Genomic DNA, 26995 nt, shown 5'->3' on the forward strand with positions numbered 1-26995 from the left:
CACAGCCAAGTGGACCGGATCTAAAAGTGTCCTTCCATATGCTAGTGGACATCCATTCCTGATCCCATACCCCTTAACTCCACTGTCCCACCCTTCCTTACAGAAAATGACTTCTCTACATAAATGCTGTAAGGCTGTCAATCACAAACCCTTTCACAGACCCTGCCACAGGGCTGGACACTTGATCCAATCTCAGCAGAGGACTTGAGACAGAGCTGTTCTCTCAAGTCTAACGTAAACATTCTCTGGGATCTCTGATAATCTAACCCTCAAGTAGCCTATGGCCATCAGGTGGAGAGAAACTAAATGACAATCAATCAATTCAAACAAAAATAGAACCAAGAGATATTTGCATAATCAACTTTATTCTCGAGGACGTCGTTTTATAACCCACAAATGGAAAGAAAGCTTCATTTTTATTTGTCACTGTTCTTCACAATGCTCCTGTCCCCTGGACCCGTAATTCAAACCAATGACCACTAGCGATTCAGGTGTAAAAAGCCTTTTGTAAGACGGTCTAGGAACTCAACTGTTATTTCAAACAAAGATCTTAGGGAAAAGCACATTCCACTGCAGCCTCACAAATAGATCTGCTGAGACGACACGTCTGTTGGCTCCTACTGTGTTGGGAAATCAATATAGAACTATATCATAAAACAATGAGAAAAGGCTGTTTAAAAAGGTAGACTGCACAAAAGTAGGGGCGCCTGGGTGGCTCAGTGGGTTAAGCCGCTGCCTTCGGCTCAGATCATGGTCTCAGGGTCCTCGGATCGAGTCCCGCATCGGGCTCTCTGCTCAGCAGGGAGCCTGCTTCCCTCTCACTCTCTCTCTGCCTGCCTCTGTCTACTTGTGATCTCTCTCTGTCAAATAAATAAATAAAATCTTAAAAAAAAAAAAAAAAGGTAGACTGCACAGAAGTAGAAAAGAGATACTGCTAACTGAAATTACCCCTTTTCTATCTACATACAAAAAGAAGTACTCACTCGCTAAAAGATATAAGGGGAAAAAGGCAATCTGGTTCATCAGATCAAAACAATTCATTTTCAAAGAAGTTAGCTGACCCTATAAAGGTGACGTTTAAGTAGGATATTCTGCTGCAACAGAAAGCTTCCAAAAGGCTCCCTTGCCTACTCAAGGTAGTTTCTGAACTCCCACACCACAGGAGTATTCCTCCTGCTCTCTAATAACATCAGAAATATTAAAGCATTCACAAGAATTAAACCAACAGGAAATCCCCACTCAATGTATTATGCAAAGTACAGTGACAGACATCAGAATATTAAGAGTGAACTGCCATAAAAGTGATCATCTGTGAAAATATTCTTCCCAAAAAAGAAACTGCAACTGAAAGTAATGGAAAATAGGTCATAGTAACAATGTTGAGAGTAACCCTATGTTGAATTTTCTGCCAGTTGATTAAACTGTGGTTATTTTTCTTCTGTCCATTAAAAAAAAAAAAAAGTCTGATTTTCTAAGTGTCCAAATACACGTACTATTTCCCAAAGGCAAGTGGTAGTGAATGATTGTGCCACTTGCCAGTCACAAAAAGGCTCCAAACAGGCAGGTCTAATAGAAACCCTTCTCGGTGTTTTTTGTTAGAAGCAATTAAAATGAACCTTGGAAATGCATACTTAGCTAAGAACATACTGACAAAAGAAAGAAAACATACGTGTGCCTCATTTTAACAAAATTCGATTGCTAGAAAAGATAAACCAGAGTTCCTTAAAGCAGTTACATTCCAGTGTTGTTTCAACGCTAACTACCTGGTAGACAGGTACAGAGAGGGAAAAAAAAAAAAGTCACAATGTTACCTCTGAATTAAATAAGCTACCCTCCCCTACCCTCCCCCCACAAAGATCCACCCCCTTCATTTTTAAGGGACTCCTATAGTGTGATTAACTCCATAAATTTTTTTAAAAAGGAGGAAGGCGGGGGGGGGGGGGGGAAACAGAGAAAGAGTGATGATATTTTAAGAGCTGCAAAACAGGACCTATAGAATAAAGTTAACAGTACAGAAGACAGTCACAAGGTAGCCTGAAAGTTTAAATCACGAAGTTAATCACTATACTAGTTCTGCTGCATCTACTCTGACCACCAATTAATTTCTCAATATAATTCAGGTGTTCATCAATCTTGCATAGCTGGGAGCCCTGGCTACCTCAGAGATCCCAATTTTTCAAAATAACTAGGCACAGAGATTAGAAACTACATTTCTACCCATCAGATGAGTCTCTGGAAGGGATAAAAGACAAAGCTTCCTCTAAAGATCTCTTACTAACTTCACTCCCTCCTGCTTCTCTTGGGTGTTAGTATTGGTTAGTCAGCTTCAGGGAGAAACACAAATACCACCCTTTTAATTTGGATTGATTGATCCATGGAGAATAATAATAAAAATAAAACCTTCTTAGAAATCCTTTTTTTTTTTTTTTACACAACTGACACAAAGCGATATATCAAAGAAAAAACAGCATAACAAAAAATAGACTAATTTTAGAACTCATTTTACAATAAATTTTCTCAAGGATGTTGTTTTAGTTGTTCTGAGTCTATCTACAGAAAAAGTTACAGTCAGACACAAAACAGAGAGACTGAAATATTTAAACTGAAGAGGATTAAAGGTAAAACACCCTTCAATATATAAAATATTCCTGTGCTGAAGAAAATGGGTTCTTCTGAGACACTATCAACACAGTCAACACTACCAATACATCCAATACATCCCTACAATTCAAGACACACGTCAGCGTAAGAGCGGGAACCGAACTGGGGTGGGAGCCGCAGGGAAGTAGTTCATGGGAGTGGAGCAGCTAGGGTGCTGCCGCTGCCAGAATGTACACCAGGCTTCCCATCCCAGACACCTCCGCACGTAAGCACGGATGCTCAAGACGTTAGAAGAGGCCAGATCGTGTTAAACCAAGGAAATTAAACAGTCAACTCCCCGCCTTCCCCACAAAATCCCAGTAAGATGACAGTAAAAGAAGATATTAAGCAAAAACTCAAAAGGCCAAGAAAAAGGGGGGGTGTCAAGGTTCCCCTAAAAACACGGTCTGGTCAGAAGTCTTTTAAAAGGACCATTTAGACCCCTAGACGACATTTTTTTTTTTTTTTAAGATTTTATTTACTTATTTCACAGACAGAGATCACAAGTAGGCACAGAGGCAGGCAGAGAGAGAGAGAGGGAAGCAGGCTCCCCGCTGAGCAGAGAGCCCGATGTGGGGCTCCATCCCAGGACCCTGGGATCACGACCTGAGCCGAAGGCAGAGGCTTTAACCCACTGAGCCACCCAAGTGCCCCTAGACGACATTTAACCTTTCTTTCAACTGCAGGTTTAGTCTCCACAGAAGCTGCACAGAGAAGTCTGGCTCAAAAGCCCTTAAGGACAGCAGAGGACAGCAGTGAGGCCCCAAACAGAAAACAGAGGGCTCAACAAAACCCTGAACTAAGCTACCCCTGACAGAAACAACCCTGAACTAAGCTACCCCTGACAGAAACTGAAAGTCCCTCAGCACCAAGTAATAGTCCCAGAGGAAATGCTCCAGCCATTGGAATGGGGGGTGGGGGGATGCAGCCATTTCTAACACCTGCCTGCCAAGGGTCACCCTAGAGGAAACCACAGCAGACAAGCTCCACCCATAGTACACCAAATCCCAATCAGCTTTTCAGGATCTCACTTATATTTATGAATGAAATTTAAGGAAAGCTTCCATTAGAAAAGACAGTGTTTAAAACGGTGGGGGGGAGGAGAGAGGACCTCAAAACAATCCAGTAAGAAAACCTCACCAACAAAAATTATAAATATCAGGGGCGCTTGGTGGCTCAGTGGGTTAAAGCCTCTGCCTTTCGCTCAGGTCATGATCCCAGGGTCCTGGGATCGAGCCCCGCATCGGGCTCCCTGCTTGGCAGGGAGCCTGCTTCCTCCTCTCTCTCTCTCTGCCTGCCTCTCTCCCTACTTGTGATCTCTGTCTGTCAAATAAATAAATAAAATCTTCAAAAAAAAAAAATTATAAATATCATCTTGGGAAAAATAACAGAACTTGTTCTGTAAATCAAGATAATAAAATTAAGGTAACACTCTATGAAATAAAAAGTGCAATGAACTGGACAAAAAAGGGAAATAGTACAAAATGTAGAATAATATCAGATGATCAAAAAATGCAAGAAAAAGGATGAAGAACAAAGAATCAGTCTGCATTTCAATATGCAACTAAGAGTATATGAAAAAAGAACAAAGAGATTACACTGATTGGAAGCAATTATCCAGATACTGGTATCAGAAATGTTCTAGAACTGAGGAAAATGAAAAAAATGTCTAAATGGGTTCATAAGCAGCCAACGCAACAACAGCGGGAGACACGAAGATGCATCATGAAATTTCAGAACACTGGCTATCCGTTCACATTCTGAAAGGAAAGCCTCCCAAAACATCTTTCTAAGGGGCAAAAGCCACACACAGAAGAGATGAAGAATCAGAAGGGCATCAGCCCTGCCAATGTCAAAGGAAGGCAGAAGGCCACAGAGTAACCCCTTACAATTCTAAAGGAAGGTTGTAACTTAGGATCTCCATCTAGTTTTGACAATAACCAAAACATTCTTAAATACACAAGATCTCAAAGTTACCTCCTGTGCACACTCCCTAAAGAAGCTACTACAGAACATGTTCCACAAAGCAGGGAAAAACCCAAGCAGAAGAGGGGATCTAGGGAAGGCGAGAAGCGAAGGGATGTCTGGGGTGAAGGGAAAAGAAGGACTCAGAGGCCACACGGCGGGATGACAGGGCTGCAGAGGGAGGTCACCGTTCTGGGGATGACGCAGGGCAAACTGGTACTGAGGAAGTCTTTCTGCATTTGTTAGCGCTGCTGAAGACTTGGGGAAGAATAAATGAAAATTAAGGATGTGGAAAAATAAAGCAGTGGTGAATTCCATAGCAGAGAATGGACAGGGATGGTGCTAGAAGAGGGCGAAGTTTCTTACCTACCGTAACAGGAAGTCAATGAACTGTTTTGTTTTTGTTTTTAAAGATTTGTTTATTTGACACAGAGAGAGAGAGAGTGAGAGAGGGAACATAAGCAGGGGGAGTGGGAGAAGGAGAAACAGGCTTCCTGCCAAGCAGGATGCCCAATTCGGGGCTCGATCCCAGGACACTGAGATCACAACCTGAGCCAAAGGCAGACGCTTAATGACCCAAGCACCCGAATGGACTGTTTCTAACAGCGGCATAGGCACTTGATTTAGAATACGGGGTAGATTCCAGGAAAAATGGCCAGCCTCCTCTGGGAGGGGTCGCTGTAGAGTGGGGGACTGCTGATTCAGTCACAAGCTTCACACCCACGAGGGGACTCCCAATGCAAAAAGAAACACCCACACCACTTTAACTGCTTTCTTCAAATCACACAAGAAATCCACCTCATACATCACAATTACATATTAGTGTTCAGTGACACACAGGTGTGTTCGATGGAACTTTGTCACCCATATTACCACCTCTCTCTGTAGTGTAACACACTCACCACGGACCCACCTAACAGTACCCTAAAACACAGATTTCAGGTGTGTGCTGATGATTCAGAAAAGAGTTAAAAATTCTAAAAAAAAGTTCTTCCAAAGTTTTAGTGATGCATAATTACTAGAATTACCTCCACAAGGCTGGGGAATGTACCCTTTACTTATATTTTGCCCTTGTATATCTATACTAGTTAAGCACTGCCGGAAGTTGACAAATACTTTACAGACACAGGGAGGCATTTACAAAAGTTTATTATACCTGTACATCTGGACCACTTATATTTAGGCATTTAAAGGATTCTCAAAGAATCAAGAGATCATTTGGTGTAAGCCATACAAAATTTTAGTTATAAAAAATTCTGACACAAAATAGGAAAAATTAAAAAACCATTTTAAAATTCTTAAGACCTTGGGCAACTTTGTTTCCCTTTCTTTAAAAAGAGAATTTCAAATCAAGTTTCTTGGTCTTAAGCCTAGTGATGCAAATAAACAATTTTCCTTTAATAAATGATGAGATGCACGCATCATTTTTAAAACTATTTCCAAAGGTACTGGTGAAGGCTAAGTATCAACGGATACTTACATTGACTAATCCAAAATAGTGCTCATTGACTGGAAACTGTTCTGGACCAATCTCTTTCTCTAATGCCGAGGCATTGGCGCCCTATAAAAAGACAAAAACAAAAACAGAAATCTCAGTATTTGTAGTATTTTCATTAAGTTTTCACAGTTATATAGGCATTTCAGAGAAATCCTTTAAAAAACTATGTTCCCTTTGACTCCCTAACATTACTGGAAAATAAAGGATGATAGTGAAGAATAAAGGTTTTAATAATATGACTAAAAATTAGTTTGCAAGAACTTCCTCAGGAAACCAAAGCATGGATCAAGAAATTCTATTTGAAATGTGTTACTATTTTCTGGGTAATGGATTAAAGCCCCTGCTGTACCATGTGCTCTAACAGGAGAGCTAAAACCAAATATGCATATATTCAATGACCTAACAATTCTTTGGAGTGATATACGTGAAAATCCCCACACGGATCCCAAATGACAAAAACGCTGTGTGAAATGGCCCTGATGACTGCGCAACTGCCAACCATCCTACTACGTAGCAGAGTCAGAACCATGGAACCAGGTTTACATACAAAAGCATGACCATTTCTCAAAAAGATAACGTTAAAAAAAACAAACGAGATTAACACGTATAAAAATTAGCAGATGGCAAATGGGCTGAAGAACATACATGAAACATACTTGAGTGGGTGCCGAAAGAGGACTGGGACATGGCATTGAGGGTGAGGGATAAAAAAGGGAAAAAATAAAATGAAATGCAACCAAAAAAGGGCCCTGTGCCCAGACAACAATTGAGTGTCACAGTCTCGGGAATATGACTGACTCAACTCTGTGTTGAGGGGTTGGTGGGGGCAGGGTGTCCTGTGTAGTGGCACATGCCACTAAACGGACTCTGAACATAGCTGGAAGGGAAACGACAGCAATGCTGAAAACCCAACTCGAGATATGGTTACTTGAAAATTCCCAAGAAAACATACCACCACCTACACAAAACTGACACAGTATGACTCACAAAATGTCTGAACACCACTTGGCAAAATCGCACACAAGACAACACACACACACCATGCCTCCTCCCAGGCGCTGACTCGAGGTTAACGCTACCTCTGTGCCCAGAAGCCCATCCCTGTTGTTTCCTGACTGAGCTCCACTCCTGGACTTGGGAAGCCCAACCTCTGTTAGACAACACATCCTCAACTTCCTGATTGCAAGTACTGATTAAAGGGACTTGGTGGATTGGTGGTCAAATTCTACCAAAACAAGACATTTCCTTTAATATCTTCCAGCCCTCCAGCACTTGTATATAAACATGACAGTGCCTTTTTTTTTTTTTTTTAATTTAGGACTTTTTTAAGGCTTTCTACAAAACCTTCATATAATCGCTAGTTTACAGATACCATTTATTTCTAATCTGGCCATCCACTGTTTTAGAACAACATCAAATTCAAATATTACAGCAACTACAAGATCTACTCAACAAATCCGTCTTGGTGCGAATGTTGGAAGCCCCTCTCCCCATCCCCGCCAGCACAAGTTATCAGGTCATCAAATTTCCTCAAATATGTTGAAAAGTATCAATAAGCCCAGATGTTTACCACCTACTGTAAGAAATAATACTAGTTTATTCAAATAAGTATAACCCCCTCCCCACAAAACAGAAGGGCAGGGGAGAAGGCAGGGCAAGAAGGAGAAAAAAGAAGAAAGGTTCTATTACCCAAAATACAACCTTATTACATCTTTTTATGTGGAACAGTAAAATACCAGTACACGTAACTCAGGAAAGCATTTCTGGCCCTTAGGATGAACACATAACACATGAACATTGTCTCACCAGTGTAATGCCAACCACACACCACAGACCGCGCATTCTAACCATGCCAGAGGATCCACTTATCCCCGCCCCTCCATCACAGATTTTCATGCCTGCTTAGAAAATCCTCCAGCTGTCCTGCATCCTCAAGGTAAGTCTCACTCTGGATCAAGTTATTAGCTTCCCTGCACCTTGGTTTCCTTAACTACAAAAGGAAAAGGTCACCAACTACTTCAGAGGATAGCTACAATGAAAGGAATTTAAACCCCTATAAAAGCATCCAGCAGGGGCGCCTGGGTGGCTCGGTGGATTGGGCCACTGCCTTCGGCTCGGGTCATGATCTCGGGGTCCTGGGATCGAGCCCCGCATCGGGCTCTCCGCTCCGCGGGGAGCCTGCTTCCTCCTCTCTCTCTGCCTACTTGTGATCTCTCTCTCTCTGTCAAATAAATAAATAAATAAATAAAATCTTTAAAAAAAAAAAAAAAAAAAAACATCCAGCAGTGTCCCATAAATATTGGTTCCCTTCTTCGCCTTCCCTTCAAATTCAAAGGGGGGAAGAAGGCTATTCTCATTACCCCGTAATGTTAATAAATGTCTGCTCCATGTAACACAGAAGAAAACAAGTCAGCAGAAAAATGAGATAGCTTAAAAAAAAAATGAGGTAGCTACCATTAAAAAAATGGATTTCCTCACTCCGGCCAATTCCACCAAGCCGCCCAAAGGTACAGTCACTGTACTCTGGAAAGGCTGACACAATAAAGCAAAACCACAATCCAATCAGAGATCTGGGAAGAGGAGGCGAAGTGTGATAAAATGGAAACAGCCATAAACCATAGCCATTGAATCTTTCTGGATTTATGATGCTTCATTTGCAAAATAAAAGGGTCCATCTCCTCACCATTTTCAAAAACCCCAGCTCCCAGTTTATCTGTTGGGTATTCGAGTAATCCTTTACCCAAATTAAGGTTTTCACAGCTAAGCCTGTTTAGAAAATTAAGACTACGTAATTTCCAACTCAACATTCTACCATTACCAATCACTTTTACCAACATTTCTGAGGACATTTACTATACCAACACAAAAGTCCTTGGAGGGCCAAGCCAACCAATAATACATGCCAAACAACACAGTTCAGAAGAGAAAGGTCAGAGCAACAGATGGAATAGGGGGAGCAGATCCAAATGGAAAGTTCAAAGAGAGAATGGAATTTACTTTATGACGGTTCTAAATTAAAGGACAGCATAGTAACATATACCTTACCATGATAATGATGCTGTATAATGCAGATTCTGTGAATGTGCAGGATAGTCTTACAGCGTGAACTCAAGATTTTCTCTGCAGAAACAATCAGAGTATGTATCTCTACCTCTAGCTGAATGCTAACTACAAATGCAAAGAGGAGACTAAGTAATTCAGTTTCTGATGACTGGTTTTCAACACTAGAGTTCAGTATAGCTGGGGAGAAAGAGCCACCAAGCCAAAAGTATGCTGTAGAATTTTTAGTATCTTCAGAAGACTTCTCAATGTCATCCCTTGAGGATGTTGTTGAAGGTTGACAAACCCTATCATGTCAAATAATGGTCAACCAGCAGCCCCAAGGTTTAAACTGAACCTAGAACAAATCAATATTCAATAATAATGGCTCTGAACAATTCTCCATCCTTACAACACTTGAGAAATATGATCCCACTACAATTAACAGTGGTTTATTGCATCAGTGATGCTTTCCCAGAATAAAGGAAAGAAATGTTGGCATGCTCAGATTAGAATTTCTGCTCTAAAGCTTTCATAGGTATCAGGATTCTTCTCTATTGTATGAGTACATGACACACAGAGAAGGAAGAAGACATTCTTTTCTGATTGTTGTCTCCATTTTTGTAACTTACACAAAGGATTACTTTAGAGTCAGTACCTATTACTACAGAATTCATCATAAAGAAGCAATGAGGTATTCATGACCCTCCTGATGAGAACAATGAGGTGGATGAATTTTAATATTAAAAAAACAGTAATCTACTGAGCTGGTGAGAAAATGAGGAATCCGCAGAAAACAAAAAACAAAATGATGGGAGAACCCTGGGAGACAGGCCAATGCCAAAGAGAGATTTACAGTGAGGGTTATGTGTCAACACTAGTGACAGTTGAATGAAAGAGAGTGCAGGGAAACCTAAAACTTGGGATGACAGGAAGGCCAACAAAAGACCCGAGCGTGACACTAAGATTCTAAAAGGGCTGATCTCCATGTCAGGAGGAGAAAGAAATAATCCTGTACCACAAGAGGCAGCAAGGAAACATGCGTGACACGTGCTTGGCACTGGGGGTGGAGGACAGCTTCCAAAAATTCATAACCCCAAGCTGACCCTCATGAAGACTGTAACCCAAATCCACACAAGCTGTATGATCTTAAACCAGACCACTCAAGCAGATAATGTAATTCAAAGAGACCCTGAGCTGATGTTGCCCTCTTCACCTGGCAACCAGCAGAATTACAAGTTCACTCTGGGAGCTAAAGTTAATCCACCCCACCAAAAAGTCCCACAAATAAAACTCCAAGAGATTTGAGTTCACAATCAAAACTCATACACATACACAAAACAAGAAAATAAAGCGCTATGAATAAAAGCCAGCAGAAACACAGACAGGAGAATTAGACTCTCAAAATACTAAATACCATAACTATTTCAGACAGGATACAAAACAAATGCTTAATATGTGCCAAGAAATAACAATTGCTTGATTATAAGAACAGAGATGAGACTCAAAGCTGATGCAGTTTGTTTTTTTTTTTTAAAGATTTATTTATTTATTTGACAGAGAGAGAGATCACAAGTAGGCAGAGAGGCAGGCAGAGAGAGGGGAAGGAAGCAGGCTCCCTGCTGAGCAGAGAGCCCTATGCGGGGCTAGATCCCAGGACCCTGAGATCATGACCTGAGCCGAAGGCAGCGGCTTAACCACTGAGCCACCCAGGCGCCCCTGATGCAGTTTTTTTAAAAGAACTGAATCAAACTTCTAAATATAAAGGTTACAATAATTGAAACTAAAAACTCAATGGTATTACAGAAGGCAGTAAAAAAACTGGAAGTTGGGGAGAGGGATGGATGAACAGGCAGAGCACAGAGGACTTTTAGGGCACTGACAATATTCCATATAATACTATAATGATGACTAGGTCATTATACATTTGTTTAGACTATATACCAAAAGTAAACAGTATCATAAACTTGGACTTTAGATGATTACGATGTTTCAGTGCAGTTCATCAGTTATGTCAAAAAGTACCAGTCTGGCGGGGGACGCTGATAATGAGGGAGGCTATGTACACGTGGGGCAGAGCTTTACGGAAAATCCCTGTACTCTCCCCCAAGAAGAGAAAGTCTTAATAAGATAATTAATCAGAAAAGAGAAAAAACTCAATGGCTATGCCTAAGAGTCCAGGTTAATAGTAATATTTTTTCTTTTTCTTAAATGGAGCCCAAAGTGGGGCTTGAACTCATGACCCTGAGATCAAGACCTGAACTGAGACTTAAGAGTTGGACACCTAACTGACTAAGCCACCCAGGCTCCCTGGGTAGTATTTTTTAGTCAATATTCCTGTCAATATAATGCTAGAAATTCAAACTAACATTTTTATTAAAAATAGGAAATGTTGTTTTACAGAAAATATTTCATGGAAGAATGGGTTGGATCAGTTGGGGAGCTGCTACAACAAGACCATGGTACACTATTATGGCACTGACCTAGGAAAGGTACAGACCTTTACAAGACCTGGTCCTAGCCTTGTCACTAACTAGCTCAAACAACTTGAGGCAAAATGCTTCTCTCTCTGGACCTTGGTTATCTCATATATAAGACCTCAAAATCTATAGTACCTCCCATCCCCCATGTGTCTAGCAATGTGTGAATCTATTGGTTCTTCTGATCTCATTAACACATTAAGGGAAAAAGTTTGGAGAGTCTATTAAAGACCAAACATCAAGTTCTGAATAAAAGGTAGGATATATTATTATACCCCCAGAAACAGTCATCCAATCCAAGAATTTGCAGGTCATGGAGTAAGTGCTTCATTCAACCTGCCTACTATGAATTCTTAGAAAGCTCAGCAATGTTTCTTTTTCATGCCAAAAAATAACCATCCAAGTAAAAGAAGAGTAAGTTCTATAAGGCTGTCTTTGATCTATCATTCTGAGATACCACCTGCAAACAGGAAAAAAACAAAAGAACCCGGGGGGAGGCCATTTCTGATTAAATAATTTTTACACGGTCAATCGCGGAAACCACACCCTCTCTGACCACCCTCCACTCTGCCATTATGAGAAAGACACAAGACAATACAATACATTTGAGCAAGAAATAAAAAAACGGTAAATTGTAAAAAGGTGAATATCTACTACCTAGAAAATATACTTGTCAAGAATACTTCCTTTTTTTATACTAAACAGTTGCAGTGAACAATTAATTCCCAGACAACTTTCTGTTTAAAACAAATATGATGGGCGCCTGGGTGGCTCAGTGGTTTAAGCTGCTGCCTTCGGCTCAGGTCATGATCTCAGGGTCCTGGGATCGAGTCCCGCATCGGGCTCTCTGCTCGGCAGGGAGCCTGCTTCCCTCTCACTCTCTCTGCCTGCCTCTCTGCCTACTTGTGATCTCTCTCTGTCATAAATAAATAAAAAAAAATCTTAAAAAAAAAATAAAATAAAACAAATATGATAAAATTCATTTTTCCCACTCTTATGTTTCAAATCATATCCTTGAATCCAGTTTTTATCATTCCGAGTGTAACACCGAAGGGTCACACCAGGTCAGTACCCAAAGGAGAACTGCCAAAACAGGCAGGAAAGGCTTCCCAAAGAGGAGACAATCAAGTGACCTTGGTAAAACTAGGAAAAATTCTAAAGGCACAGGAAGAGCCCATATGAGGATATGGACACAACAGAGACAAAGCGAATTTGAGCAGTGAAAGGATGAATCCAAAATAGAGAAGATACAAGAAGCAAATATTTTGGGGCGCCTGGGTGGCTCAGTGGGTTGAGGCCTCTGCCTTCAGCTCAGGTCATGATCCCAGGGTCCTGGGATCGAGCCCCTCATCGGGCTCTCTGCTTGGCAGGGAGCCTGCTTCCCCCTCTCTCTCTGCCTGCCTCTCTGCCTACGATATCTGTCTGTCAAATAAACAAAAAAAAAATTAAAAACAAAAAAAAAAAAGAAGCAAATATTTTAACCAAGAGAATGGAAAAGAACAGGAAGGCTGAAAGCCCATACCTGCTCTCCTGGAAAATACTGTGTCCCTGAAACTGTATCAGAGACAACAAAAATCTGTATTAAAAAAAAATTTTTTTTCACAGGCATCATAAAAATCATCTCGAAGCAGTCCTTCATAAAAGGTGAAATTCACCAAGTATCTGAGTATCTACTTTCTCCCTAGTCCCGTGCGAAAAGTTATAGAACATGACTGTAAAATTGTAATACCCATTTAGTGGACAGTGAGATCAGTGTCTCTACCATTTGGATCTACCATTTGCTTTTTCAGGAGAACAGAAGAGGTCATGGTATATCTCTTTATGAGTGAACAATGGTGTGTAAAACTTTTGTTCCAATAATTAAGTACGTGTGTATTAGGTCTAACTGTAAAACCTATTTCCTCTGTGAGTTAATTTTTTTTATCTTTTTTAAGATTTTATGTATTTATTTGAGAAAGACAGAGAGCAGAAAGGAAGAAAGAGGGAGAAGCAGACTCCCAGCTCAGCAGGGAGCCTGATATGCGGCTCAATCCCAGGACCCTGGGATCATGACCCAAGCAGAAGGCAGATGCTTAACTGACTGAGCCACCCAGGCAACCCTCCCTTTTGAGTTTAAATAAAAGAAGTTTTGATACATACAGTGCTGCCAAAGATTTAAAAGGGTAAGAAAGAATCTCAAAGTCATGATCCAACTGAGGAGTATACAGTGAATAAAAATTGGTTTTTCACGACACCGGGTAGAAAATGATTACAAATAAATTTAAAGTTACAGAGGGGAAAACAAATATCAAATTATGTTAGTATACAGTTTGTACTATAGGCTATCAGGACAGGAATGACTGAGAGCTGCAGAATTGGGGAAAGGCTTCATAAACAGATGTAACTAAAAGAGCCAAGCCTGGAATTTTTCTTCAGAGGTACTTCCATTCTAGCTTTCCAGGCTGGTGAAACAAGAGCCCAGAGAACATGAGTAGACACTTAAGCATTCCAAACGCTGGCTGCGCCATGGACTGAGTAATGGCCTGTAAGCAGGAGGCCTGCCTTCCTGGCCTAGTAGGAGCTAACCACAGCATCACCGTCCAGAATCACTCCGCCTTGCTATTCTCATCAGCAAGATAAGAGAGATCAGATTTACAGCACCTACTGCAAATCTAAAATGTTATAATTCTAAGACAGCAGCAACATGGATTCACAATCATGGTGTGAACTTAGGACAAAACAGTTCACACCCTTGTGCTCCAATTTCCGAATGTGAAAACAGGGCAGACGAAACCCTTACTTATTATGGCCTGTTTCTAAAAATTGTATTTATTTATATATTTAGAACAATGCCAGGCACACCAATAGTTTCTTTACTCCTTCTTAGGCCCATCTTTAGATCAACCCCCCAAGAGACTGACATTGCCAAAATAACTGAGAAAGTATCTGGAGGCTCCACACTGGTGCACCGTCATTCTAAGAATCTTGGTCTAGGACTTCTACAGTGGCCTCCTCTGGTTTTAACTCGGCCATCAAAGAGAAAACGTGCTCCACAGAAAGTACATGGGCTTCTTAAGATTGGGCCAGGCCTAAGAGTGGCAAGGCACTCTCGAAGCATGTCACAGAGGGTGGCAAGTACTGTCTGAGAATCCGAGATCGGCACAAAGCAAAGCCAACCCTGGCAAGACATCGCATGGTATAAATGGTACACAGAGAAGGTGGGATGGTCTCCAACACAAATGGAGAACTCGAAACACCTTCATATCTCCGAACTACTATACAACCAATTATCAACCTCTGGAAATCAATCACACTCCCGAAGGGCTCTGGCCTCTGTTACCATCACAGGTCTTCTGAAAGCCCTCCTTTAAGTTCCATGGAGAAGGAGAGGCCATATCAACTTTTTACCCAATGGTGCATGTGTACATGTTCATGCGTACCTCCCACGTCCCTCCATCTTCCACAACACCCCAAAAATCTTCAACCCAGCAGGGAAGACTTCTGGCAAGTTTCTGAAGTTTCCAAGAATATAGTTCTTTTCAGAAGAAATTAAAGCAGCTTACTCCCTTCATCAGCAGCTGCCACAGGGGCATATACGCTACATGTAAGTTATACAGGTAACATTCTCCATCTAAGCAACTAAGGAAAATTCAATTCTATGATTAATCACTGACCAAATGACTGCAAATTTCAATTTACTCAGACCTGCACTTATATAATCCTTTCCACCTAACAGTACACAAACACACCATGTAAGAAACAGAAGCTAAGCAAGTTACATATCTGAATCATTGTAATTCAATGATAAGTGACCAAACCAAAAACATCAGACAGGTAATTTTCACCTCCAGAAGTTCACATATCTATTAGAACTTCAGTATTCCTATTACAGATGTATAAAGCTATGATCTCTGTATTACTTGTTCTAACATCTTCAGTGAAATGATTAGCTATAAAACTCACAACTTAATGTGTTATTTGTAGAGAATAGTTAAATGTAGAGAATTAAATAAGATTCAGATTCAATTTGAATCTTTTAAATCAGTCAAAGAATGAGAAAGTAATAACACTGACTTGGTGCCAACAACAACAAAAACAACAAAAACCCATGTCTTTAATCTCTAAGTGTTCACGAGACAATGAGTTACTGAAAATGCTCTCATTAATTCACCTCTGTCAGAAAGTTCTGGTGGTGACACTGGGCTTAGCATGAATTACTCTGCCAAGCCTCCAGTCAGCTTAACAAGAACATCAAAAAGAAAATTCTCAAATAGGACCAAGCTCCACATAATGGCATATGCTTAATTTGAGTGAGTACACTGAATTTTACAAGTCCTATTTGTATCAATACCAAAAAAACTTTCCTGAGAAAATTATACAACACTCTCACGGACAGGTACACATTTAAAACATAACCATACCTGAACTCCCTTAATGGCACCTTATTTATGACAAAAAAGGTTAAGATTTGGTTTTTACAGTCTCTCTGTGGAGATTCATCTACTCTGGTCAAACAAGTAACAAGAAATGTGACATTACTTTAAGCTCTACCATATTCGTTTTATCATTTTTCTATTCTATTTTACCAAATAATAGTACAGAGTATTTTGCTCTATAAAAAATAAGGAGCCCTGGACTGGTACTAGGCCAGCTTTGGACACGTGACTAGGAAAACTGATTGTATGATAACGCTCAATCAGAAAACACATGTTCAGTTCTTTTCCACTTGTAAAAACGTGAACACTTCTATTTTTACAAATAACGACCTATTTGTAAAGCCTGTCACATTCCTGTGACGAAAATCACTATATAGATACAAGGTATTATTAAATTGAAGCGAAATAAAAATTATTTCCTGAGTTACTAACAACAGAGTTCATACTCCAGATTCTAGAAGCTAAATGTACTCCTGCTCACCCTAAAAGTAAAAATATCATCAAACTGTGTTTGTCAAACACAGACAGGAACTGACTGCAGCTGCCACCACGACATGTCCAAAATATAACCATGGGTGGAGTGACGTCACAGTAAAGTGAAGCTCCAGGGGTCAGTACCTCCACAAAATCATGAAGCTGAAAAACCCATGAGAATCAACTATCCCAGAGCATTTACACCAACCAGGGGAGTGGCTGCTGAAGACAGAGGCTACTCAACCCAGGTCAGAGAGTAGAGTGCATGAACCAGCAAACAGCCCCTGTTCCTCTGCCTCACAGCCCAGGCAGGCACAGGGCCCATGTGCCTCAAGCACTGGCTGGTGCCAGGGTGGGCAATGGGGACCTTGCCCTCCTAACATTAGGGTTATGTATCTTACCATACTGGAGGCAGCCTACGGAAACAACAGAGACACCTCCATTTGTTTCCACCCTCCTGGGCTGCATGAACTTCCCTTTCTGGATTTTCTGGGTGGTGGGAGGGAAGACCTAGACATTTAAGTAAATCTCTGCCAGGTCACAAGCTCACCACAGATAATGTAATAGAAACTGCAGTAACCACACAAAGCAAAGAATGCAGGTTTTGCAAAGTCATTTTGGAAAAGTCACCACACAAAGAGATGACAGCAACCCTCAATAGCAATCACTGAGAAAGGGGAGAATCTGATTCCCAAGTCTCCACACCATAATATTCAAATGGTCCAATTCTCAACAAAGTTATAAAACGGGACACCTGGGTGGCTCAGTTGTTAAGCGTCTGCCTTCGGCCCTGGGATCAAGCCCCACATCAGGCTGTCTGCTTGGCGGGAAGCCTGCTTTTCCCTCTCCCACTCCCCCTTCTTGTGTTCCCTCTCTCACTGTGTCTCTCTCGGTCAAATAAATAAATAAAAATCTTTTTTAAAAAGTTACAAAACATACAAAGAAAGAGGAAACCATAGCACTTTGAGAGGAGAAAAAGAATTTGACAAAAACTATCCCTGAGGAATGCTAGATGTTGGAATTACTAAGGTGCTAAATCAGTGGTCTTAAATACGCCCAAAGAACTAATAAAGGATATCAAGAGAATGCTGTATGAATAAAGAAATTAAAATTATCCAGGCTGAAGAGCCAATGAAAAAAGAATACAGAGAAATCAACTGAGGACCCTATGGGACACCATCAAACATACCAACATGTACATCAGGAGAATCCCCAAAGACAACAGGGGTGGGGGGAAAAAAGCGAGCAGTAAAAAAAAAAAAAAAAATCTGAAGATATAATGGCCCCAAACCAAATTTGATGAAAGGCCTGAATCCACATATCCAAGGAATTAAACAAATCCCAAGCAGGAAAACCTCAAAGAAATCCATACATTACAATCAAACTGCCAAAGGACAAAGACAGAAAAACCTTAAAATCAGCAAGACAGAAACAACTCATCACATACAAGGGATCCACAGTAAGTTTAGGAGCTGCTTTTTCAGCAGAGGGATGACAGGTTTTAAAGTGCTAAAAAAGAAAAAGCGTTGAACAATTCTGTAACTGCAGACTGTCTTTCAGGAATGAAGAATTAGGACATTCCAAGACAGGCCTAAAGGGGATTCATTACTGGTAGACCTGATCTCTAAGAAAATACTAAAAGGAATCCTTCAGGTGAAGATGGGGAAAAAAAGAAAAAGAAAAAAAAAAAAAAAAAGGCTAGGGAATCACTCAAAGCCATATAATGAAACAAAGAACACTGGTAAATACAATAGCCAGTATTACTGTACTTCTGCTTTTTTTTTTTTAAAGATTTTATTCATTTATTTGAAAGACAGAAATTACAAGTAGGCAGAGAGAGAGAGGAGGAAGCAGGCTCCCTGCTGAGCAGAGACCCCGATGCAGGGCTCCATCCCAGGATCCTGGGATCATGACCTGAGCCGAAGGCAGAGGCTTTAACCCACTGAGCCACCCAGGCGCCCCTGTACTTCTGCTTTTAACTCCCCTTTTCTTCATATAGGATTTAAAAAACACATTAAACAATAAATGCAGATTTGTGTTAAGATGTGCACAATGTACAGATGTAGTCTGTGACGACTATATATAGGTGGAGGGACAGGGCTGTACAGGCACAGAATGTTTGTGTACTCCTGAAACTGAACTGAACTGCTGCTATTCAAACTAAGTTGTTATAAATTTAAGACACTAATTCTGACACTCAAGAAAACTAAGAAAAAACTAAAGAATATACAGAAAAGAAGGGAATCAAAATAGTACATTAAAAGAAATGCAGTAAATACCAAAAAGGCACTACCAGAGAGATTAAAGAATAATAAAAAAATGAAACAAACCACACAGAAAACAAATACCTAAATGCAGAATTCCTTCCTTATCAGCAATTACTTTCCAATGCAAACAGCTTCAGCTCTCTAACTTGGCAGAACAGATAAAAACATGATCCAGGGGTGCCTGAGTGACTCAGCTGGTTAAGCAACTGCCTTCCGTTCAGGTCATGATCCTGGAATCCCAGGATCGAGTCCCACGTCAGACTCCCTGCTCTGCAAGGAGTCTGCTTCTCCCTCTGACTCTTCCCCTTCTCATGCTCTCTCTCTCAAGTAAATAAAGTCTTAAAAATGATCTAACTATAGGATGTCTGCAACAGACTCATTTTAGATAAACAGACACCTAGAGATCGAAAGTAAAAGAATTTAAAAAGATATTCTAAGCAAATGGTAACTAAAAAAGGGCCAGAGGGAAGGAAGCAATTATCAGACAAGATAGATTTTTAAGTCAAAAAAAGTTGTATGTATACCTGAAACCAATGTAACATTGTGTGTGAAATACACCCCTCAAAACTTAGGACAATACTGTATTATATACTTGAAAGATCTAAGAAAGTAGACCTTAAATGTTATCAACACACACACTCACACACAAATGGCAATTATGTGCGGAGTGGGAGGTGGTAACTAATCTTAAGGTGGTAATCATTTTGCAATACACACAAGTATCATATCACCACCTTAAACTTCCATATGTCATATGTTGATATCTCAGTAAAGCTGGAGGGGGGGGAAGATAAGAGACAAAGAACATTACATACTAATAAAGTTTAATCCACCAAGACAACGTAACAAGCACCAACCAACGACTGACAAAACTAAGACAGTTGCAGATGGTCTAGTGGGAGAATCCCGAACTCACTTCCTTCCATAGACAAAACCAATCTACAGTTAATATGCAACAATGGGTGGGGGGGGGGCTGAAAATTAGCTGAACAAATCCTCCACAACAGAGGATAAAAAGGCCACATCAACAAGGGAAAGAGAGGCAGAGACACTATCTTTCCAAAAACCCCACCTCTGGTGTAATGATCCACAATCAGAAGGAGCTGAGAGGGATCTCACAAATACAGAACTTTCCTTCAAGCACCTGAGCCCTTGGGACCTGTACCAGAGAGACAAACCCTTAAAACATCTGCTTTGGAAAACCAGTGCGGCTTACATTCAGAAGAAAAATAGGGCTGTAGGAAACAAAGACTCTGCTCTTAGAGGGGTTGTGTGCAGACTCATTCATTCCCAAACCCAGGGCAAAAGCAGCAGACTGAAAAACACCTAAACCACGTGAAGGAGATTTATTTGCAGGCCAGAGGGAGTGGAATGATATATTCAAAGTGCTGAATGGAAAAAAACTTCCAACGAAGAACTCTATCCAACAAGGTCATCATCTAGAACTCAAGGAGAGATAAGAGTCTTCCAAACAAGCAATAGCTAAAGGAATTTATTACTAAATGAACCTTACAAGAACTGTTAAAAGGACTTCTTCAAGATGGAGGGTGGGGAAGTGGAAAGGCACTAATTAGTAACAAGAAAACATAGTAAAGTAAAAATCTTACTGGTAAAAGTAAATAAACAATAAAAAGTAGTGGAATGATCATTTATAAAGCTAGTTTAAGATTAAAAGAAGTAGTAAAAATTAAATAAAACTTCAATAATTAAACAATACACAAAATAAAAAGATGTAAAATGTGACATCAAAAATATAAAACATGGGGGAGAAGAAGTAAAAATTGCAGCTTTAGAATTTATTCAAAACTAACTTCCCATTACCTTTTAAACAGTGTGTTCTATATATGGGCTCTTACAAGTGAGTCTCAGGTAAAAGTGAAGTAAAAACCTACAGTAGGTACACAAAAGATAATGGGAAAGTATTCTAAGCATAACACTACAAAAAGTCATCACAACAGGGAAGAGAACAAAAAAACATAGAAAGAAGTGAGGAGGTACAAAACACCCAAAAAACAATTTACAAAATGGCATAAGTACATACCTACCACTAGTTACTTTAAATATAAATGGCCAAAATTCTCCAACCAAAAGACAGAGTAAGTGAAAGAATTAAACACACACACACACACACACACACACACACGACCTATGTATATGCTGCCTAAAGAAATTCACTTCGGACATAAGACCATACAATGAAAGTGAAGGGATGAAAATATATATACCATACAAATGAAAACCAAAAGGTAGGAGGGGTATCAAGCAAAATAGCCTTTTAACACAGGGACCAGATATTACATAATAATAAAGAAATCAAACCAACAAGAAAACACAACATTTGGAAATATTTATGGACCCAACACAGGAGTACCTAAAGCTAATATTAACAAACCTAAAGGGAGAAACTGACAGCAATATGATAGTGAAGGACTTTAATATTCCATTTACATCAATGGATAGATAACCTAGACCAAAAAAAAGGGGGGGGGAACCCAGTAAGGAAATAACAGCCTTAATCAACACATTAGATTAGATAAACTTAATAAACACATAGAGAACATTCCATCCAAAAGCAGAATAGACATTTTTCTCAAGTATTCATGAAACAGTCTCCAAAACAGATGTTAACCACAAAACAAGTCTGAATAATTAATATAGGAAAACTGAAATCATATCAAGTATTTTTTTCCAACCATAACAGTGTGACTAGAGAGCAATTATAAGAGGAAAACAAAACCAAAATATCACAAATACATGGAGATAAAAACAACAAGTTCCTGAACAACCAATGGGTCAATGAAGAAATCAAAAGAAAAAAATTTTAAAAACATACCTTGAAACAAATTAAATTGGAAATACAACACACCAAAATCTATGGGATGGAGCAAAAACATCTTACCTCTTCTAAGAGGTAAGATGACAGCAATACAGGTCGAGGTAAGATGACAGCAATACAGGTCTAACTCAAGAAACAAGAAAAATCTCAAATACGCAATCTAACTTTATACCTAAAGTAACTAGAAAAGGAAAAGCTAAGGCCAAAGATAGTAGGAAAAAAAAAATAATATAAATCATAGCAGAAATAAAATAGAGACAAAAAATTAGAAAATATCAATGAAATGAAGAGTCTCTTTTCCTTGAAAAGATAATTAAAACTGACAATGCTTTAGACTCACTAAGAACAACAGAGACAGAGCTCATATAAATAAAATTAGAAATGAAAAAGAAGTTACAAATGATACCAAAGAAATACAAAGGATCTAAGAGACTATTATCAACAATTATATGCCAACGAATTAGACAACATAGAAGACATGACTAAATTCCTGGAAACATACAATCTTCCAAGACAGTATCCTGAACAAACAGGAAGTCTGAGAAGACTGACTACTTGTAAGGATACTGAATCAATAATCAAAATCCTCCCAACAAGCAAAAGTCCAGGATCAGATGTACTTCACTGGGAAATTCTACCAAACATTCGAAGAATATTCAATACTTAGCCTTCTCAAACTCTTCCCAAACTGCCAAACCCATCTTTCAAGGCCAGCATTGCCGATACAAGAACCAAATAACAACACATACACACACACCCATAAAAAAGAACGAAATCTTGTCATTTGTAACACACGGATGGACCTTGAGATTATTATGCTATGTGAAATAAGTCAAACAGAGTAAGGCAAATACCACATGATTTCACTTTTATGTGGAGCTGAAAAAAAAAAAATAAAGCAAAACAAAACTCACAGACACAGAGAGCAGACTGGAGACTGCCAGTAGTGGTGGTGGGGGGATAGGTAAAACGGGTGAAGAGGATCAATAAAATAAGTAAATTATGAAAATGTAATGTACCTCATGATGACTAAGTCAGTAACATTAAACTGCATATCTGAAAGTTGCTGCGAACAGATCTTGAAAGTTCTTAACACAAAAAAAAATTCTTTTGCAATCCTTTATGAAGACAAACAGAAACTACACTTACTGTGATGACTACTTCACAATGACCATCAAATAATTATGCTGTATACCTGTATGTTACAGGCCAATCCTACCTCAATTTAAAAAATAAATTTTAAAAAAACTGACAAAATTGAAGGGAAAGGGGCAGTTGTACAACAGATGGATAACTCAATATTCTCATTCAGTAATAGATAAAACCACCAGACAGAAGCTCAAGGAGGAAACAGGACTTCAACAACAGTGTTAACCAAATAAACCTAACAGACATAAATGGAACACTCTACCCAACCACAGAATATACATTCTTCTTAAGTCCAGTCAGAAGATTCTCCACAATATATTACATTAGACCATAAAGCAAGCCTTAATTAATTTTAAAAGGCTGAAACCATACAAAGTATCTTTTCTGACGACATTGTAATAAGACTACAAACTGATGAAATAAGGAAAACTGAAAAACTCACCAGTATGTGGAAATTAAACAACATATTCTTAAACAACCAAGAGGTAAAGAAGAAACCAAAGGGAATTAGAAAATACCTTAAGATGAAAGAAAGCAAAAACACAAACATGTGTTAACAAATGGGATACATCAAAAGCAATGCTCAGAGAGAAATTTAGATCCAGATAAGCCAACATTAACAATGAAGAAAGAGCTTACTGTCCAGCTTAAGAAAGTAGAAAAAGAAGAGCAATCTGACCCACAAAACTAGCAGAAGGAAGGATATAATAAAGATTCACATGTAGATAAATGAAACAGAAGGTAAAAGAATAGAGAAAATCAATAAAACCAAACAATTCTTTGGAAAGATCAACACATTTGACAAACCTTTAGCCAGACTAATGAAGATAAAAGAGAAAAGATTCAAATAAAATCAGAAAAGAGACAATATTACTACCAACATGACAGAAATAAAAAGATTGTAAGAAAATATCATGACCAACAACTGTATGCCAACCGACTGCAAAATCCAGACGAAATGGACAAATTCCTAAAAATACAAGCTGCCAAGTGACTCAAGAAAAAAAAATTAAAAATTGGAAGACTTAAAAAACAAGTTAGGAGACTGAGTCAGTAACTGAAAACCTCTCGACAAAGAAAAGTCCAGCGCCAGATGTCTCCACTGGTGAATTCTATCAAACATTTAAACAAGAATTAACACCTTTCTTAAACTCTTTCAAAAAACTGAAGAAGAAGGAATACTTCCTAATTCATTTTATGAGGCCAGCCTTACCCTGACACGGAAGCTGTACTAAGACACTGTAAGGAAACTGCGCACCTATCAATATTCCTTATGAATGGAGATGAAAAATAGTCAACAAAATATTAGCAAACCAAACTCAGCAACACGTTAAAAGCCTTCTTAATCATGAAAAGTGGGATTAAAATCCAGAATATATAAAGAACTTCCACAATTCAAGAAAAAAGTGACAACTAGGGGCGGTGCCTGGGTAGCTCAGGCAGTCAGGCGTCCAACTCTTGATTTTGACTCAGGTCATAATCTCAGGGTCATGAGACTGAGCGCCCATCAGGCTCCCACTGGGTATGGAATCTGCTTAAGATCCTCTCTCTCTCTCCCTCTGTCCCTGCTCCCTGCTTTCTCTAAATTAATAAATAAATAAATCTTTAAAGAAAAGAAAAGAAACGATTCTCTCTTTTGTCCCACCCCTTCTCCTCTCTTAAAAAAAACAAAAAAACAAAAAAAAAAACAAAAAAACAAAAAGACAACCCAGCTGGCAGATAAGTCCATGAAAAGATGCTTAATATCATTACTCCTCAGGCAAATGCAAATCAAAATCACAAGGTACTACACTTCAACACCCATCAGGATGGCTAGAATCAAGACAATAAAAATAAAAAATAAAATAACAAGTCATGATGAGGATATAGGGAGACTCAGTGGTTCCTCAAAAAGTCAATATGGAATAACCATTTGGCTCAATAATTTCAGTCCTAGATCCAGAAGATGTGAAACCAGGAAGTCAAAGAGATACACATATGTCAGTGTTCACAGCAGCATTATTTGTGATAGCCAGAAGGTAGAAACAACTCCAAACGCCTATCAGGGGATGAATGGATAAACAAGATGTGGAGTGACAACAATGCAATATCACGGAATATTATTCAGCCATTTAAAAACATGCAGTACAGATTCATGCAACAAATGAATGAACCTTGAAAAAAGTTGCTAAGTGAAAGAAGCCAGACACAAAAGGACAAATATTGTATGCTTCCACTTACATGCCTACCTAAAGTAGGCAAATTCACAGAAAACAGAAAGTAGAGTATAGGATAGCAAGGTTCGGAGAGAGGGAGGAAAGGGGAGTTACCCTCAAATGGCTTGAAGTTTCTGTTTGGAGTAATGAAAACGTTTTGGAATGAGAGAGTGGTGATGGCTACACAACATGGTGAACGTAACTAATGTCACCAAAATGTACCCTTAAGATCAGTTGAAATGACAAATTTTACATTCTATATATTTTACCATAATTTTTTTAAAAACCCATGATCAAGGGACAAGAGTATTACACTGGGCTCCCAAGACAAGAGCTAAATACACTTACTTCCCCACTGTTGTTTTCCTGGAGAGCAAGTCACTAGTTGAAATAAAGATTTCTTAGGTGAAAAACACAACTGGAGGGTTCAGGTAAGGCCAAGTGTTGCTTATTCAATATCGTAAGCCCAAGACAGTAAGTTAGTTCTTGAAGTAAACAACATTTAAATTCCACTGCTCTGATTCCGCAAACCACAACAGCACCAAACAAGGACATGAGAAAAATTTGGAAGGCATCTATGTCTCTAAGAAAAGATCGGCTCAGCAGGGTAAGGAACAGGGTTGCCCAGCTGCTGAAATAACAAAAGGTTGAATGATACCCAACATTTATGTGTGGCGCATCTCAAAAACTGAATTACAATTAACACGGATTTATATATTTTAAACACAGCTAGAATGCAAATTTCAGAACGCAGAAAGAAAACAAGGCCATTAATGTCACAACTGGAGTTTGGGTCATGTTACAAAGAGGAAAGATACGCGCTGGTAGGAGAGACCCTTCAGACACCCAGGAACACGAAGAGCCAAGCAGGAGCAGAACTGTCACAGGGGTGTGGGACGAGCAGTGCATCGGGAGAGCATGAGAGCAGGTTCCGTCGCCACTTTACAAGCCCTACGACCTTAGCAAGTCACTCTGTCAGTCTCCATTTCCTTGTCTTCTAATACAGAGAAACATCTACTCTGCCTGCCTCATGGGGTTGTCATGGAAATCACATAATCAAATAATGAATGTGAAACTTCTCTATAGCATTAAAGCACTATGTAAAGGTATGATGAAAACATTAGTCACTGAGGTTTTTCTAAGTGGTCGTTTTACCAAACTGGGCAACAGGATGGAAAATTCCAATAGAGGACAGTACTTTAAGCGCACTTTGTTTTGATAGCGACTGTGTAGGTAGAAGGCAAGTATGCCAATCTTCAATCTACTCAAAAATCTGGAGTTAGCTCCCTACAGACATTTGTTAAAAATATTAGAATAAGTATCAAATCTCTTCTGTAAGCCTTGTACAAAACTTTAATAAATATTGTATGCTCACAATCTGAAAGCAATGCAAACCGTAAAGGGGGCACATAAAATAAAAACACAGAATACAGAAAGTAAAAATACTGAAGTATTATTATTTACCACTCCTTCCCTTTACATTCCTTTCCCCAGGGACAACCACTGTTAAAAGCTGGGTTTTAGTTTTTATGGTGATTATTATCACTGTAATATATGCCTCAGCGAAAAGCTTTTAAATCTGCTACTCAAGATGGGAAAACTGGCGTGAGCACACAGACATGCGTGTGCACACACACAACCTCCAAACTCCACTTCCCCATCACCTCTTAATTTTTTTTTTTAATATTTTATTTGACAGAGAGAAATCACAACTAGGCAGAGAGGCAGGCAGAGAGAGAGGAGGAAGCAGGCTCCCCGCGGAGCAGAGAGCCCGATGTGGGACTCGATCCCAGGACCCTGAGATCATGACCTGAGCCAAAGGCAGAGGCTTTAACCCACTGAGCCACCCAGGCGCCCCCACCTCTTAATTTTTATTGTGTATTATTGGATACAACATTGCTCTAAGGCTTCTGGTAATTCTACATTTAAATCTGTAGCTAGGTTTGCCAATTTCATATAGTACTTATGATAATTCCTGCCATGAAGCAAAAGAAAATTAACACGTGTACCTTTCCTTCTACCTCTCATTTCTTCTAC

General features: G+C 39.4%; 1 protein-coding gene across 4 annotated transcripts in view; it reads right to left on the reverse strand.

Annotated features, from left to right (window-relative positions):
* Positions 1 to 26995, reverse strand: part of USP12 (ubiquitin specific peptidase 12) — a 161379-nt gene that overhangs the window by 42061 nt on the left and 92323 nt on the right. For all 4 annotated transcript variants that reach the window (XM_045978535.1, XM_045978536.1, XM_045978533.1 and 1 more), the window contains one exon: positions 6086 to 6166. Coding sequence is in view for 1 of the 4 variants with exons in the window: in XM_045978533.1 (XP_045834489.1) it covers positions 6086 to 6166 (81 nt within the window). In the remaining 3 variants the exon portion in view is untranslated. The remainder of the gene's footprint in view (positions 1 to 6085; positions 6167 to 26995) is intronic.

Source organism: Meles meles, chromosome 14 (assembly GCF_922984935.1).
Source record: "Meles meles chromosome 14, mMelMel3.1 paternal haplotype, whole genome shotgun sequence".
Classification (NCBI taxonomy): domain Eukaryota; kingdom Metazoa; phylum Chordata; class Mammalia; order Carnivora; family Mustelidae; genus Meles; species Meles meles.